Raw genomic sequence first — 16,040 nt, forward strand, 5'->3', positions numbered from 1 at the left:
GGGGTCCCCGTGTCCTGCGGCTCCGGCGGGGGGCTGGGCGCAGGGGGCGCCCCGGAAAAGTTCCCGGCCCGCGGGCGGGGCTCCCGCTTGGCCGTCCCGCCCGCGGGGGTCTGGGGGCGGGCACAGGGTCCCCGCGGTGGGCCGGGGAGTCCGGCAAGTTGGAAAGAGCCCAGACAATGCGTCCTAGCGGGCGTCCCCCACAGACAATGGCCGGGCCGTCCCCAGGCCGGCGGGGGCGGGCGCGGGCGAGCCGAGCCCCCCCACGGCCCGCGCACCCCAAACCGTCGGGAGTCCGGGCGGCCTGGCGCCCCTGAGCCGCGGCGCGCGGGCTGCGTTACGTGGAAGTGTGAGAAGGTGGTTTAGTTTTACAGTTTTTTCTTTTAAAGTCCCCCCACCCCCCATAAAAACGCTAATGCTCCAGCCACCCTGAAGAACGTGGGCACGAGTGTGGACTAGGGGACCTCCCGGCAGCGCGAGGGGTGTAGAGGGAGTAGCCCGAATGTCTGCTTTCTTTCTTTTTAAAGGGAAGTTTGCCGGGAGGTGCCTGGGGTGCGACCGCTGTTTCCCAGCTCTCTGGCTCTCTTCTCCGGGTCACCCCAACCCGGCGCACAGAGGGTGGATGTGTGGGGGGCTGCCTGAACGGCCCGCTTGCCTTAGGGTGCCCGCGGAGCCCCGGTTCCCGGGACCCACACTGAGCGTTCGGGCCGGGCCGGCGCGGACGGAAGCCGCATTCTTGGACGGGTGGGGAGGTGGGGGTGGGGAAGGCAGGCGGGGAGTTTTCCGTAAGGTTGGCTCGGGGACCCAGTGTGTGGGGGGGCACCGGGGCCCCCTCCTGGACCCCCAGTGGCCTGGCCACGGCGGAGCAGCAGAAACTTCCCCACTCTGCGCCCCCTCCCCTCCCCCTTTCTTCCCCCTCCCATGAAGGCTGGAGTCGTCTCGAGGCATAGGGTATTGGCCTGTTGTTCCACCTTGAAATTCCCGGAGCAGCCTCGGTTTATCCTTCTGATCAGCCTACGGGCCCAAGCCCTGGACATTCCTGAGCACTTATAGCAATGGCGCTGCAGTGGTCTCCGGGCCACGGGGCTCTGCGAGTGTCACTCCACCTTGGGAGCCCGGTCTCTGGTCTGGTAGACGGCTTGGCACCATTAAGCTGTGTGTTTTCAAAAGGCTCGGTCTGATTTGGTTCAGGTTGATTCAATTATGTCTTCATCGCTTTTGAGTTGGTTGAATGACTTGACATGAGATTAAGCCCAACAAAAGGAGAGGCCGGGTAACAACAGCTGCTGTCCAGGCCCGGGACTAGGATTAGGTAGGGGTCTGGGGGGCTTCCACCTTCTCTTCCTATGTGTCCGGAAGTCCACGGCAGCGTGTGCCAGTAGTGTGCTCTTTCCCCTAAAGTGGACTGGCTGCCTTGACTGATAGCAACTAAGACTGAAAATTCCAGATTTTGTGGTACTTTGAAGGATGAGTAATAGGTCTAGAGTTGGTTAAAAAAAAAAAAAAAGTCTTTAGTGTAGGGACAAGTGAGGAGTAATAACCTAATTGCTTTTTGTCTGAAAAATGAAATAGTCAAACCACTAGTTTGTGCTTGTTTAGTTAATGTGTTCTTAGGACCTGGAAGGTGTGTCCTTAATGGTAGATGGCTTCTTGCCTTCTGAGAAGTCATGTTTATTGTAGATACTGTTTTGTTCAGGGCTGTGGAGACCAGCGGTGTTTTTGCGGGAGGTGGTGGTTTTTAATCCTGAAGTTTTAGAGGAAGTCCTCCCTCCCTAATGCTGGTAGTTGTAATCTGTTACGTAACTGCAAGTACTACTTTTAAGAGGCAGTGACTTGGATTAAAAATTCAGTCATCAATAGTTACAAGACAGGTTTATAATTTATTTGAATAGTGGGAATAGTGTTAATCTGGTGGCTTGGAATGTTACCTATTCGGTGTCTCAGGAGGAGGCCTAGTCCTTGAGACTTGTGTATGTATTTGCATATGGGAGGAGGAAGTGGAAGAAAGATTATAATTTACTGGGGGGAAGGACAAAGCTTTCTTTGGTGTCCAGCTTCTTTTAAGCTTTTTATCTGCATGGCACCTGCCCACCACTTTGCAGCTTGAGCTTTGTAGTTTTTTGATTCCTTGTGAGATGTCTTTTGATTCCTTGCGAGATCCGAAGTCTAGCACTTGTCTTGGGTTCATATTATTCCCTTTCAGTTCTTGCTTAAAAAAAAACAACTAAGAAACAATTAGAAAAATTAGCAGAATACTTTTCCCCTTTACCCTGAAGAATCTATTTTGATAATAGCTCCGTTTTTTTCTCTTTTTCAAGGTGGTTGGGGAGGAAGAGGGGGAGTGAAAGTTTCTGCTCCGGCTGCCTTTCTTGAAGGTGGGGACGATTTGCATTCTCTTTGTGAGCCTCCATTTTTGGCAGTGAAACTCGAGGGAGGAGTAGGAGCCCCTAATCCCTTTCCAGTGGCCTTGTTTTAGAGGAAATCTGAAAATAAGTCTTAATCAAGTCACTTATAAACTGATGCAGTCGTTAAGGAATACAATGGGCTGGCCACGATTTAAGTCCCTCTTCTGGGTGCAGATACATGCTAATCACTTTTTTCTCCTTTAACGGCCTTTCTCGTGAAGTGGTGTGTTTTTGCCTCGGCAGGGTTGCCATTTCCCAACCCTGGAGCCCTCTCAATTCGGGGATGCTTGATTAGAGCCTCGGGGGTCCCAGAAGATGGGCTGTTTTTCCACTTTATCAAATTACATTCTTTTCTCACAATTGTCACAAACATGATACTAGTTGATAAGAACTTGGAGTAGTTTTAATGACCCTTGACTGCTTAAAACGTACTACTTGAAAAAGGAGCTTTTATCTGTTTACTGAGTCTAAGGGAGACAGGTTTTTAAATGCTTTCTGTGGAGCCGTGTTTCCATTTGCTCAGAAAAATTCAGGTTTGATGGTCCCTTCTCAGGTATGCTATTGTGGCCCCTGGAGTGTGGATTTTGAGGTTTCCGGATGTGGGGGAAAGTGGTTCATTCCTAGTTTCCTGTGACATTTTAATCCTGTATCAGTGAGTTTAATAAATGAATTGGGAAGTAAGAAGTACTGAGCAATGGATGTTTGCAAGTTTTAGAAGTGTTAGTGACCCTAAAAAAATGAGATAGTTGTATAAAATTGATATTTCAAGAGGAAAATAAACATTCTGTGGTTTTAAAGTAAATTACTATTGGAACCTGTTAGAATGGTTTTTAGAATTACTAAGTACTTTTAAAAAAAACCTTGAAAAGAATGTATAGAACAAGTACTAAAACTGAATAAAGGTACTGTCATTAAATACTCCATAAATAGTGAAGGGCTTAGTTCCATCCAGCAGGTGGTAAAATCAAATTTGTGAGGGATATAGCCGGCTTCCTTTACACACCCCAGGTCCAGGCTTGGGTGGCGAGGTGTTAACCAGGTTTAAGTTCTTACACAAAGGCAGCAGGAAATTTCTTAAATCGGGGTGAGGGAGCCTGATAATTGAGTATAGTTTTAGGGTCCTCACTTTGGGGGCAGTGGAAAAACTTGCCTGAAATGCTGACATTTCAGAGCAAAAGTGATCTTGGATTATTCTCCAGCCGTTAATGTAGTTGGACACATTTGCAGTGGTATGTGGGCCAAAGGTTTTTGAATTTAGACCACGAGGGCAGATAGAAATCTTTTAAGGAAGTGGACCAGTCTTTCCTAAAACCTAGCTCGCCATGAGCAAACTCAATTCTTGTACACATCTATTTTCCAAATAAATATGGGGAAGCCCCTGGTGCGTGGTCACCCCTTGGGTTTGGCACTGGAGTCTCCTAAAGGACTTCCCATCCGAGTACTTGTTGACCGAGTGTTGCGAACACATCCCCCTACTTCCTGCTTGGGGATCAGCATAACAGTGACTGGAAATTGGGGGCCAGTGTGGTAATTAGATGATAAAATTGAGAAATACAATTACTAAACCTGAAAAGACAGCGAAGCCAGTTGTGTGAGCCAGTGAATGATGCCTTTGGCCTTTGTTCTTCAACTTTGCTAGGATTTGACCAACGTTGTTGTCCTAAGGCCTGGCTAGTTTTTAAGAGGGGTTTGTCTAGAACTTCTGCTCTGGTGTGCATTTCTAGTCTCCAGACCTTTCATATTTAAGATGTCATTAGGGGATTGGAAATATGGATGCTAGATACAGATTTTATCCTTGAATCAGTATTAGGAGAAATACTTGTTTTTACTTTTTACTTTTTACAAAAAAATCTCACCTGTATCAAGTCAGGCTAAGTTAAAAAAAAACTTAGTAATGCCAAAATTTTTATTTTTAAACTCCTACATCTCTTGAACAGTGATTAAACTATTAATTAAAAAGAGACTTTGTTTTTCTTCTTTATTTGGGAAGTAAGCAGGAAACTTGAAAAAGCCGGACATAACAATTTTAGTATTCAACAACAGGTCGGGAGAGGAGTATTTAAATGTTAAAGGAAGATCTCAGGCCATGAAGCACTGCACAAGCTTGTATTTAACATGGAGTTAAATTGGGTCTAATTTAAACACTCAGCTTTTGGTCTTGAAAAAAAAGGGTATAGTGTGTGGTGTGAGGTGCAGTGTCATGGCTGAGGTTACTAGCCTGTCTGCATCGAGTAACTTGTGTGAATGTGCATCCACAAAACCGCATGTTCAGGGCTTTCTTCATAGAATTAAGGAAGACAGATAGAGACTAGTTTACTTTTTAATTTGCTAAAATCTCCTTCCCTCCCCAGGAGGATTAATCCTGTCCTATCTTCTAAAAAAGACAAAGTTTCTGTTGGTAAAATAGAAGTCTTAGAACTTCCTGATGGCAGGCAGTGTCTCCTCATAAGAATTAGAAATGTTCTTCCCTTATAGCTCTCATTTTCAGATCAAAGTGGAGTGTTTTTTTTTTTTTTTTCCAAGGTGGAGTTTTTGAAGGCCAGTTTATACATGGTATCTGTTAGAATTAGTAATATTGAAACTAAAACTACTGTCTGGGACTGGAAGTTTTTATTAAGATCCTTCAGGAGACCTTAGCTGCATGCAGTTTTCTCATTGTGTTTAAGTACATTTTCATGTCACTTTGTCCCCCATCCCACTTAGAACTGAACATTTACATGTAATTTTGAGGAAATATTCCTCACATGCTCCTGCAGGAGCTTCCAAGTTTTGCCTTTAAACAGTGATAGTTTGGGTTGTAATGCTGAGTTTAAACTTTGAATATTTTAGTGGTCTTTTGAGTTTTAAGCACCTTTTCACAGCTGTATTAGGAAAACTGGGTCAATGGTTTGGCTTTTGGAAGTCACTTGGTGATTTTTCTTGAAATAGCTTTGAAGGATTTAAAGTTAAGATTGATCCCTACCATGGATTCCTTTGTGAAGGTTTCTCTACAGGGTTAAGAGTAAGTAGTGTGTGTGAAGTACAGAGGAAAACCAGAAATGCTTCAGAGCCTCCTAGCCAGAACTGGAGGTAATTTGATAGTTTTAAGGAGATAATTGACCAGAGGGTAACAGTGTACGTTGAATATTTTAATAACTGCTTATTTGGATACCTTACTAGGTTGAGAAAAAGTAAATTTGTAGGAATACTGCAAATTACTTGTGTATTAGAATTTTTACTTTTTTTTTGAGTACTTGGAATACCAGCCCATACTGTGGTAGGTAAATACTCCCCAGGAAAAAATGTGAAGAAACTTGTTGAGGTCAAACTTGTGCTGTCCACAGGGGTTTTTTCCAAAAGCAGCATTTCCAAGTTCTCGTGGCTGTAAGTGGCACTTGCCCCTAATTTGTTTTACTGCAATATAAATGGTGCTTTTCATTAAGCAGTGTACAATGTGTAATACTTGGTAATTTTAAGACATACATGTAGTGGTGGAATTCATAGTTTAGTCATGAATCTAATTAGTGACTTAAAAGAATACCCAGCATTTGAGGCAATTACACCAATTTGGTTCTGATTGATCTCTGAGATGATGTGGTATTGTTTTGAACAAGTGACTGTGTAGGTAATCCCAATATACAAGAAAATTCTGGTATGCTTTCAGAGACCAAGGTGGTGTTGAGTAACTGCTTTTATTTATGTATTTGTTTTCATTTTCTGTGTCGTACAGGGTCTCACTATGCAACTGGGACTCGTAGTGATCCTCCTGTTTTCAGCCTCCCCAGCACTGCTTGTTTGCTTTAGAAGCCTTAGATAGTGAAGGTGAACACTGTGTTTGACCTGAACAAAGATTCTAAAATGTTTGTCAGTATGGAAAGTATTTTTGCAAGGAACCTTCTAGTAAGCCTGGTGCAGTCTGAATGCATCTTTTCCTGCAGAGGCCAAGTCCAAAGTGTTTGGCCTTAGTGTTGGCTGCTGGCTGGCTTCCTTTCCTTTCCCTTTCCCCTCCACCCCCCTTTCTTTCTTGTATTTAGGGAAGTGTGTACAGGGTGTTCAAGGTCTCACTTCTAGATTGGACTCACAGTGATACGCCTGTTTACTGCCTCCCAAGACCCAAGAGCTGGGATTACAGGGGCACGTCACCGTGCCCAGTCTCAAATTGTAGACTCAGCTCTCCCCTGGAGTGGGGCTGCCATGGCAGGCCTGGGGATGAACCCCTAGCCCTTGCACCTGCTTGCAGGTGCTTTAATCCGCTGAGCTATTTGGCCGTCCAGTGGTGGACTGTGATGTCTTCCCCTCCTGTCCCTTAAGGTCAGCCCTCCTAGGGGCAGCACCTGGCTGCTGGTGCTCCTCAGCCTCAGCAAGGGCTGCTGCACCCTCAGGTAGGGGAGCCTTCTTGCTGTCAGTAGCAGTACCTTAGGTTCCTGTTCTGGTGAGTTAGGTAGCGTTCAGCCTTTGCTATTGCAGCCTCTAAAGGAATGTAATTGGGTCTAACTGATGAGCCCTGGCTGAGGGTATCCCAATCCTTCAGCGTGCGAGCAAGGCATTGGTGGCTTCTGTGTCCATGGCCCGGGCACTCCGATCAGGTGAGGGTGGGGAGTGGTCTGCAGGCGCCACCCGCAACTTGCTTGATGGTTGTGCGTTGCAGAGGGAGGACTTGGACCTACTTGCTGCAGTTTTGGGTTTGTGGTGCTCAGGAGAAAGTCGGGTCTCACCATGCAGCCCCCACAGGGATGCAGCTTACGTTTGTGCTGGTGAACTTTAGAGTGTGAGTGACTGATTTCTTATAGCCGCGAGGTTGCAGGTGATGGTCGTGAGATGGCAGCCACAGCCAGGTAGAAGTCTTGGAACAGTCATGTCGGTCTTAGTGTCAGATCAGTTACGACTGGTCTTGGCCGAAGGTCTTCACCTGCCTTTCTCCCTGTGCTGGTTCTTACTTTCCAAGGCCTAACCCTATGCTAGGCACTGGGGACAGTTTATTATCTATCTATCTATCTATCTATCTATCTATCTATTTTTTTTGAGACAAGGTCTCACTGTATAGTGGGTATTATTGATTTGAGGCCTTTCTTGCTAAGAGAACCATGACTTATGGTAATGACAAAGAGTTGTGAATCCAGGCTGGGCTTGAGCCCACTGTGTTAGCCCAGGCTGCCCTTGAGTGGTCCTCCTGCCTCAGCCTCCTGTGTGCTTGGGAATACAGGTGTGTACCACCACGCCCGGCTGCTAACAGGATGATGTTAGATCCGGACCAAAAAAGTTTTTAGAGGAAGTGGGATGACTGAGCTGTGGGAACAGCACCAGGGCAGGGCTGTGCTGCGTCTTGGTCAGGGATGGAGCTTGGGAGGTTTGTGCTGGCTCAGCCACCAGAGCTTTTCACCCTGGCCACTGCTGTTACCTTAACACTCCAGCCAACAGGCAGGCGGGTCAGAAGTTTGAGGGCAGCTGGGGTGTGGGGTGTGTCTTGTCCAGCTGGAGGACAGCCTCTGGAGGAAGCAGTGCCCCTGGGGAGTCTGTCCGCACACGTCCTCCTGCCCGCCTGCAGCGCTGCCCTCTCTCTGCAGGTTCTGTGTTTCTTCCAGAGGCTTCCACTCTTCTCCAGGGAGACTGTTTTGGTCAAAAGTCTTGTGGTTCAGAATGATGGGGACCTCTTTCAGTTCATTTGAAAATTTCTGAGGAAGGGGGCTGGGGAGATGGCTCTGTAGAGCAAGGGCCTGAGCTCAACCCCTGGTTCCTCAAAAAAAAAAAAAAAAATGGACCCAGACCATCATTCTAGAATAAGATTTTCCAGCATTTAGGTTATTATGTTGCAATCTAGGGTGGGAAAAGCAGAGACCACCCATATTGTCTCTTAATTTACACTGGAGTGCAGGGTTGGTGTCCTTCTTGGGGAAGGCCTTGCTGTCTGTGGAAAAGCCAGGTTCCTCAAGATTTTCTTTCTTTCTTTTTTTTTTTTTTTTTTTTGGTGGGACCAGGGATTGAACTCGGGCCCTTTCCCTTGCCAAGCAAGCACTTATTCTACTGAGCCATCTCCCTGGCTCCTTTTAGCCAAAATTTTTTTTTTCTTGTGGTTCTGGGAATTGAACCCAGGGCCTTTCGCATGGTAAGCAAGGGCTCTATCAGTTGTACTCTGGTTCCAGCTAAATTTTCTTTTTAAAAAAATACTAATTTTTTGAATTTATTTAGTACAGGGTTTTGCTATGCGGCTCGGGCTTTTGTCACCTGTCTTAGCCTTTCCAGTGTTGTGATTACAGGCGTGCATCACCACACCTGGTTTTTGGTGGCCAGCTTGGCAAGGCCAGAGTTCTGGGACTGGCATGGCATGTGGTGCTGGGGATTGAACCTGGGTTCTTTCTTGTGCATGCCAGGCAGGCACTTAGACTGCTGAGCTATCTCCCTAGCCCTAAATTTCTTTTCTTTTCTTTTCTTTCTTTCTTTTTTTTTTTTTTTTGGTGGAGGGGTACAGGGAATCAAATTCAGGACTTCATGCTTGCCAGGCTGGTACTGCACTGCTGAGCTGTATCTTATTTATTTAAAAAATTATTTAGTACATGGTCTCATTAGTGGACTCATAGTGATTGATCCTCCTGTTTTCAGCATCCCAAGTGCTGGAATTACAGGCGTGTACCACCATGCCCGGTTTCTGTGGTGGGCTCAGCGCCCCCGGGGGCGGTATGATATGTGGTGCTGGGGATTGAGCCCCGGTTCCTTGGTCCCTGCATCTGCCTAGGCAGGCACTCTAGTTCGCTGAGATATCTGGCTGGCTCCCTGTATCTTTGTCTCCTAAATTTCCTTAAAAAGATATAGTTGAGACCTCACATGGGATTACTTTGCTTTTGCTAAATACAGATGCTAAGACATTTGCGAACAGCAGCGTGTTGTCGTTTTCCATGCCCCCCCAATCCATGTTCAGTGTTAATTGAAGTTAGTGGGAGTCCTTGGGGTGTGTGCATAGAACTCCTGGCTTGCCTCTGTTCCTCACCGGGCTGTGGCTGCGGTAAACAGTATTGTCGGGGCATAGTGACTACTTTGCTAGAACCTGGGCCTTGATTCTAAGGTTAAAATACTGCTTGGACATTGACATTCAATAAATACTTGTTGAGTGAGTAAATGGCTACGTAGGGAGCTAAAGTGCTGGCCCCATGCACACAAGCCTCTGGCCCGCAGAGCCTGGACTGTTCCCTTGATCGTACAGATCAGTCTCCAGAATCAAGAAGTTGGGAATGCTGAGGGCCGGTGACCAGCTGTGGAAAGAGCGGGATGCCGCTTGGCAGCCGGGAGGCTGTGACCAGTGGGGCTAGAACCCAGGTCTCTGCAGGTCTCTGCTGGGTCGCACAGGCCGGCCCCACCCTGCCCATGCTTACCCGCTGTTGTCCCTAAGATAAGCACTGCAGGCTTTGCTTTCCACCTTCACCTGTAATCTGGAGTCATAGTAGAAAAGCTTAATGTTAAAACTTGCTCATTCACAACCAAAAGTACTGTGGAGGAAACTTTTCCTCTCTGAGTGAAAACAGGCAGGCAGTGTCTGCTACGCTCACTGGCCTGGCTGGTGGGGAGGACGTGCAGGGGGGAGCAGTACCTTCTCTGGCCAGCTTTACGCCCGTGGGGGCAGGGAGTTGCTTTCTTTCTTTTCTTTTTTTGCAGAACTGGGGATTGAACTCAGGACCTTGCCCTTGCCAGAGAAGCGCTTATTCCACTGAGCCATCTCCCTGGCCGCCCCCCCCCTTTTTTAATATCTTTATGTATGTGTGTGTGTGTGTGTGTGTGTGTGTGTGTGTGGCCAGCTCAACCCACCAGGGGGCGGGGCTGGCTGGCATGTGGGGCTGGGGGATTGAACCGGGGTCCCTGTGCTTTGCTAAGCTTGTTCTAAGTAAGTGCTTTAGATCACTGAGCCATCTCACCAGCCCCCCCCCTTTTTTTTGAAACAAAGTCTCACTACATACTTGAGGCTGACTTGGACTCACTGTGTAGCCCAAGCTGGCCTTGAGTTCCCTGCAGTCCTCCAGTCTCAGCCTCCCAAGGGGCTGGGATTACAGGCATGTGCCACCATGCCTGGCTGATTCCAGTTTTAACATAGTTGGGACATCTTGAAAAGCTGTCCAGTGCATGCAGTAAAAATGAAAGGTATTGGCTTTAGAGGCTAATTATTCACCAAAAGTGAAAATCAGCCTCCGTTTTGGACCTGTACAGTTCACCAATCCCCTTTCTGTGTGGCCAACTCATAAAGGGAAAGGTGGATACACTCAAGGACACCCCTCCCCCCCCCAAACTAGGGATTAAACTCAGGCTCTTGGCTTGCTAGGGAAGCACTTATTCCACAGAGCCATCTCCCCAGCCCTAAGGATCCCTTTTATGATGAGACACTAAGCCACGTTGAAACAGCTATGCTGAGAATTATATGGTAAAAGTTCATGGACAGAATAAGTGACTTTGTACATCTCCCATGTTTGTTGTTTGGATTAAGAACTGTTCTATTTGGTGCTGTCAGGGTGGAAAGTGGTAGATAGTACCTTGGGATTTGGGCAATAGGTTTTTTTTTTTTTTTTTTTTTTTTTTTTTTTTTTTTAAATGGAGACAGGGTTTCACCAGGTTTCAAGCCTGGCCTTGAAGTTTATTTTTTTGATGTTGCTCAGGCTAGCCTTAAACTCATGGTGATCCTCCTGCCTCAGCCTCCTGTGTGCTGGGATTACAGCCATGTGCCACCACACCCAGCTTGGGTAGCAGATTGATGCCTATGATATCTAGCAAACGAAAATACATGCCAGTGCCCTTGGCCAGGAGGGATGGCCATTCTGAAGTGTTTGCTTTTCTTGGAGGATTTTAGGATCCTTTTGTGTGTGTTTGTCTTTGACCTCTGTGGCTGTAATCTTTGAGTATGCTTTGGATCAGTTGTTTCTTGGTGTTTAAAATGGATTCAGCTGAATTTAATGAGTTTTGGCTTACATCCTGACCTTTTAAGTGACTAAAGCACCATGTCAACTGGGTGACATTCTACTCAATTAGTAAGTGTACTGACAGGGCGGGGGATGCTAATGATGTAATTAACAAAACATGTAGCTGGATGCATTATAAGTTAAAGGTGAGGGAGGCCCTGAATTTTAGGCACCTTTATTACATGGAAAAGACCGTGTGACTCACCCTCTGGTCTGAAGGTGGTTCACTAATCATTTCTCTTTTTTTCCCCTCAGGTTTTGGAAATCCCTTTCTCCATGTTGCTGGAACTGACTTCTTGGCTCGGTTGAACCATGCACTCAGTGGGGACAGAGAGAACTAAGGCTCGGTGCTGATTCATATTTGGGTCGCAGCGTCAGGCAGCCTGTACGCCTGTCTGTGGAAGGAACCAGCAGCAGTCTCCCAATCCTGAGCTTCCTAAAAACTTGGGTTGATAAGCAGCTGGAGGAATGCACACGTCCTTTTGAACTTCGTAGTGGTACTTGCTCTGGTTTCAAAGCCCAGGGTGGCTGGCGGTGTGAGTGGTGGCTGTACGGCGGCCATATTCCAGCTGCGTCACTCCCGTGTGCGGCCCCGCGGCGGCAGGCACCATGCCCACGCAGTCCCTCCTCGTTTACATGGACGGGCAGGACATGGTCGGCAGCTCTCTGGGCACCCAGGTGGAAGTGGATGCCGCCTTGTCCATCAGAGGGGCTGCTGCTGCGGTTCCTTTCAGAGCTTCGCAGGAGAAAACCGTAATCCAGCTTGAAGGGTACATGCCCATGGATTGCATGTTCTGCAGCCAGACCTTCACTCTGGCGGAAGACCTTAACAAGCACGTCCTCATGCAGCACCGGCCCACCCTCTGTGAGCCCACAGTTCTGCGGGTCGAAGCAGAATACCTCAGTCCCCTTGATAAAAGTCAAGTGCAGACGGAACCGCCCAAGGACAAGAACTGCAAAGACAACGATGAGTTCAGCTGTGAGGTCTGCGGGGAGACATTTGGAGTCGCTTTTGATGTCGAGATTCACATGAAGAAACACAAAGACTCTTTCACTTACGGGTGCACCATGTGCGGGAGGAGATTCAAAGAGCCCTGGTTCCTTAAGAACCACATGCGGACCCACAATGGCAAGTCGGGCACCAAGAACAGCAAAGTGCAGCAAGGCCTCGAGGGACCCGCCACAATCAACGAGGTTGTCCAGGTGCACGCGGCGGGCAGCATCTCTTCTCCTTACAAGATCTGCATGGTTTGTGGCTTCCTGTTCCAAAATAAAGAGAGTCTGCTGGAGCACAGCAAGGCGCACACCAAGGAAACAGCTCCCAGCGGTCGCGGTCCGCAGAGTGACGCCAGGCCTGAGGGGACCCCTGCTCCCCGGGAAGAGCTGCTGCGCTTCTTAAACTTAAGGCCCAGATCTCACGCTGAGCCCAGGAGGAAGCTGGTCAAGTGCATACCCCAGCTCGACCCGTTTACCACCTACCAGGCGTGGCAGCTGGCCACCAAGGGCAAAGTGGCCATGGCCCGGGAGGAAACGATCAAGGAGTCGGGGCAGGAGGGAAGCACCGACAACGACGACTCGTGCTCAGAGAAGGAAGAACTTGGAGAAATTTGGAATGGGAGCAAATCAGAAGGTTCTGGGAAGTCCAAAACAAATAAAAGCAGCTACACAGGCCTCTCCCAAGACAAGGAGAAGCCTAGACATGCCAGCGGTGAAGTGCCTTCCGGGGACGTGGACCCCAAAGTGCCTGGCAGCAAGGAGAAGCCCACACACTGTGCGGAGTGTGGCAAGGCCTTCCGGACCTACCACCAGCTCGTCCTGCACTCGCGTGTGCACAAGAAGGACCGGCGTGCCGGCGCCGAGTCTCCCCCCGTGGCCGCTGACAGCAGGCAGCCGGGTACATGCTCCCCAGACCTGGCCACGCTGGATGACGGTGTGGCTGGGGACCGAGAAGCTGGCTCTGAGGACGGCTCCGAGGACGGGCTCCCTGAGGGGCTCCACGTGGGTGAGTAGCTCTGCTGCCCCAGATGGCCTGGTGAGGAGGGTGGCCGAGTCCAAGTCCAGGCCTGGTGCGGTGCCGCCCAGTGAAGTCAGCATCACTGTGGCTTACCGTCTCCCAAGCTCGGGGGCCCCTCTGAAATAACACGGTTGCACTCGGGCCTGTCTGGTGTCCATTGTGTTTGTGAAGGATACATACCTTCCTGTCTGTGTTGAGCTCAGCCTTTGGTGGTGGTTCTTGTCTGGGCTGGGTGGCTTTTCCCTCAGGCAGCTTGGGTCAGTGTGGAGGCAGTCTTGGCTGGACAGCTGTGCCAAGGCAGGTGCATGTGTGACACCCAGTGGAGGGAGGCCAGGTGTGCCGCCCCTGACCTGTGCGTGCCGGCAGCTCACATTGCAGAGACCACTGGTGTCCCTGGCCTTCGCCTCCTTTTCCCAGCACCCCTGAAATGATTTAGAAAGCCGTGTGCTCTCCAGCCTGCTGTATCTTTTTCTGCTACTTGGGATAAAACCCAGGGCCTTGTTGAGTGACATTGCCAGCCCTTATTTTGAGACAGGGCTTCGCTAAGTTATCCAGGTTGGCCTTGAACTTGGGGTCCTCCTGCCTCAGCCTCCTGAGTGGCTCAAGTATAGGCGAGAGCAACTGTCTGGCTTGAACTCAGACCCTTGCACTTGCCAGGCAAGTGTTATTCTACTGAGCCATCTCCCCAGCCCCTCATAGTCACTTTCAAGATGGATATTTATTTAATATTGGGGATTGAAGCCAAGCTACTCCCCCAGTTTTTACTTTGAGAACGGGTCTCGCTGAGTTTCTTGTGCTAGTCTTAAATTTAGGATCCTCTTGCCTCAGCCTCCTACAGTGCTAGTTAGTCACGTGCCACCGAGCTGGATTTCTGGTCACAGAAGGCCAGGGGAAAGATTGTCTCCGAGAACCACGTGTTCCTGCTGGGAGAACCATTGGTGTTTTCTGGTCACTCCATCCACCCTTCATGTCTAGGGGTGCTAGGGTTGTTACCAAGGATCTCAGAAGGGATTTGTTTGTGAAATACAGGGGTCTGAGCATACCAAAACGTTTCCTTACGTGCTCACTTGCTTAGTAAGCTTTGCAGTGTGGTAATGGCGTTTATAGACTCAGGAGATAGCACTAATAGCTTTGCTCAGGAACTGTCAACCTGTTTCAAGTCACACAAGTCCTCCGTCCAGTTCTGCCGCCCCTCCTTGCGGAAGCCGGAGCACCTCATGTCCATTTACTGTTTACAGTTTGAATAAAACATTCTGCAGCCATGAACAATTTCTACAGTTTCCAAAGTCCTGGTGTGGCGTGGCCAGGTTGGGTGGTGCACACCTGTCACCCCAGCACCTGGGAGGCTGAGGCAGGAGGATCACTGAGGCCAGCCTGGACTATCAGAGGACACCTTGTCTCAAAAAAACCCCAAGCAGACAGACAAAACAGCAAAAAATAACTACCAAAATATACACAAAAATACAGCAAAGACCAGCTCATGAAGGACAAGGACACAAGTGGGTCTCAGAGGAGTGCCATTTAGAAAAGCAGTCTTCACGCCTCCTTGTCTTGTAACTTGCTGCGCTTGGAGCCTGCTAATGGATGTGGGCTGGGGAGATAGCTCAGCGGCATAAGCTCCTGCCAGGCAAGCGCAAGGTCTGTCTTTATTTATTTATTTATTTATTTGTGTGGGGGCAGCTCAGCCCACCAGGGGGCGGGGCTGGCTGGCATGTGGTGCTGGGGGATTGAACCGCAGTCCCTGTGCTTTGCTAAGCTTGTTCTAAGTAGGTGCTTTAGACCACTGAGCCATCTCACCAGCCCCAAGTGCAAGGTCTTGAGTTCCATCCCCGTTACCAAAACAAAAAACAAAGCATGAATGTGTGTGACCTAGGCTTCACCTGCTCTAAAGTCAGTGAGCGAACCTCGTGAGCCCGTGTTCATGCTAAGTACTCAGTGTGCCGCGCCTGTGTGCCTGCCACAGCCTGTTCCTTAGAGTATCTTGAAGTCTTCCTTGTAGGACTTAAGAAAATGTGTTATGCTGTCTTGGTGACATCGTGCAAGGTCTGGACTCAGCTCGGGGACAGAGTGCTGACCTAGCATGTGCAGGGTCTTGGGTTCAATCCCTGGTACTGAGAAAAAAAGACAGCATGTGAGGGCCCTAGACGGTCCTTTGGAGGGCGGAGCGTTTCCTGCTGGTGGAGGCTGCAGGTGCCTGGAGAAATGGCCCAGCTGGCAACCGGGGGGCGGGGGCAGAGCTTGGGCTTGGTGAGGGGGCAGTGGGGTCATCCTTGTGTTGTCTCACGTCGTCCTCATCCGCTGGTGTGTGCACAAGGCCCGTCTGTGCCTGACAGGGTCATACAGCCCCAGTGTGGGGGTGGTTCTGCCGTGCAGTGTGGAGACTGTGTCGTTCACTTTTTCTTTGTCCTCGCTTTTCCTGCTTGTAACATCGGCTCACTGACCCTCGTCGTGCACATTATGAGGATGGTTGCAGCCACCCATTTGTGAGAAGTTGCTCTCTTAGAAAGAACAGCGCTGTACATTCAGACATGGCACTGGAAGCAGGGGCCAGGGACACAGCTGGTGTCCTGCATTGAGGACGAGGACGAGGACGCTTTGTAACTCCACGTATGTGGTGTGGTGTGTAGCAGGGACCACCACGCGGTTGGAAGTAGGGAGCTTGAACCAGGGCCAATCTAGCCCTACACACAGCTAGTGGCGTGAAGTAAGAGC

At 49.1% G+C, this 16,040-nt stretch overlaps 1 protein-coding gene across 2 annotated transcripts in view; it reads left to right on the forward strand.

The window, feature by feature from the left end:
* Znf217 (zinc finger protein 217) overlaps positions 1–16,040 on the forward strand; it is a 39,106-nt gene that overhangs the window by 14,074 nt on the left and 8,992 nt on the right. For both annotated transcript variants that reach the window (XM_023720812.1, XM_004636024.2), the window contains exon 2: positions 11,570–13,316. In XM_023720812.1, the coding sequence (XP_023576580.1) occupies positions 11,924–13,316 (1,393 nt within the window). In that variant the 5' untranslated portion in view covers positions 11,570–11,923. The remainder of the gene's footprint in view (positions 1–11,569; positions 13,317–16,040) is intronic.

The sequence above is a fragment of the Octodon degus genome, unplaced genomic scaffold (genome assembly GCF_000260255.1).
Source record: "Octodon degus isolate 3935 unplaced genomic scaffold, OctDeg1.0 scaffold00077, whole genome shotgun sequence".
NCBI lineage: Eukaryota > Metazoa > Chordata > Mammalia > Rodentia > Octodontidae > Octodon > Octodon degus.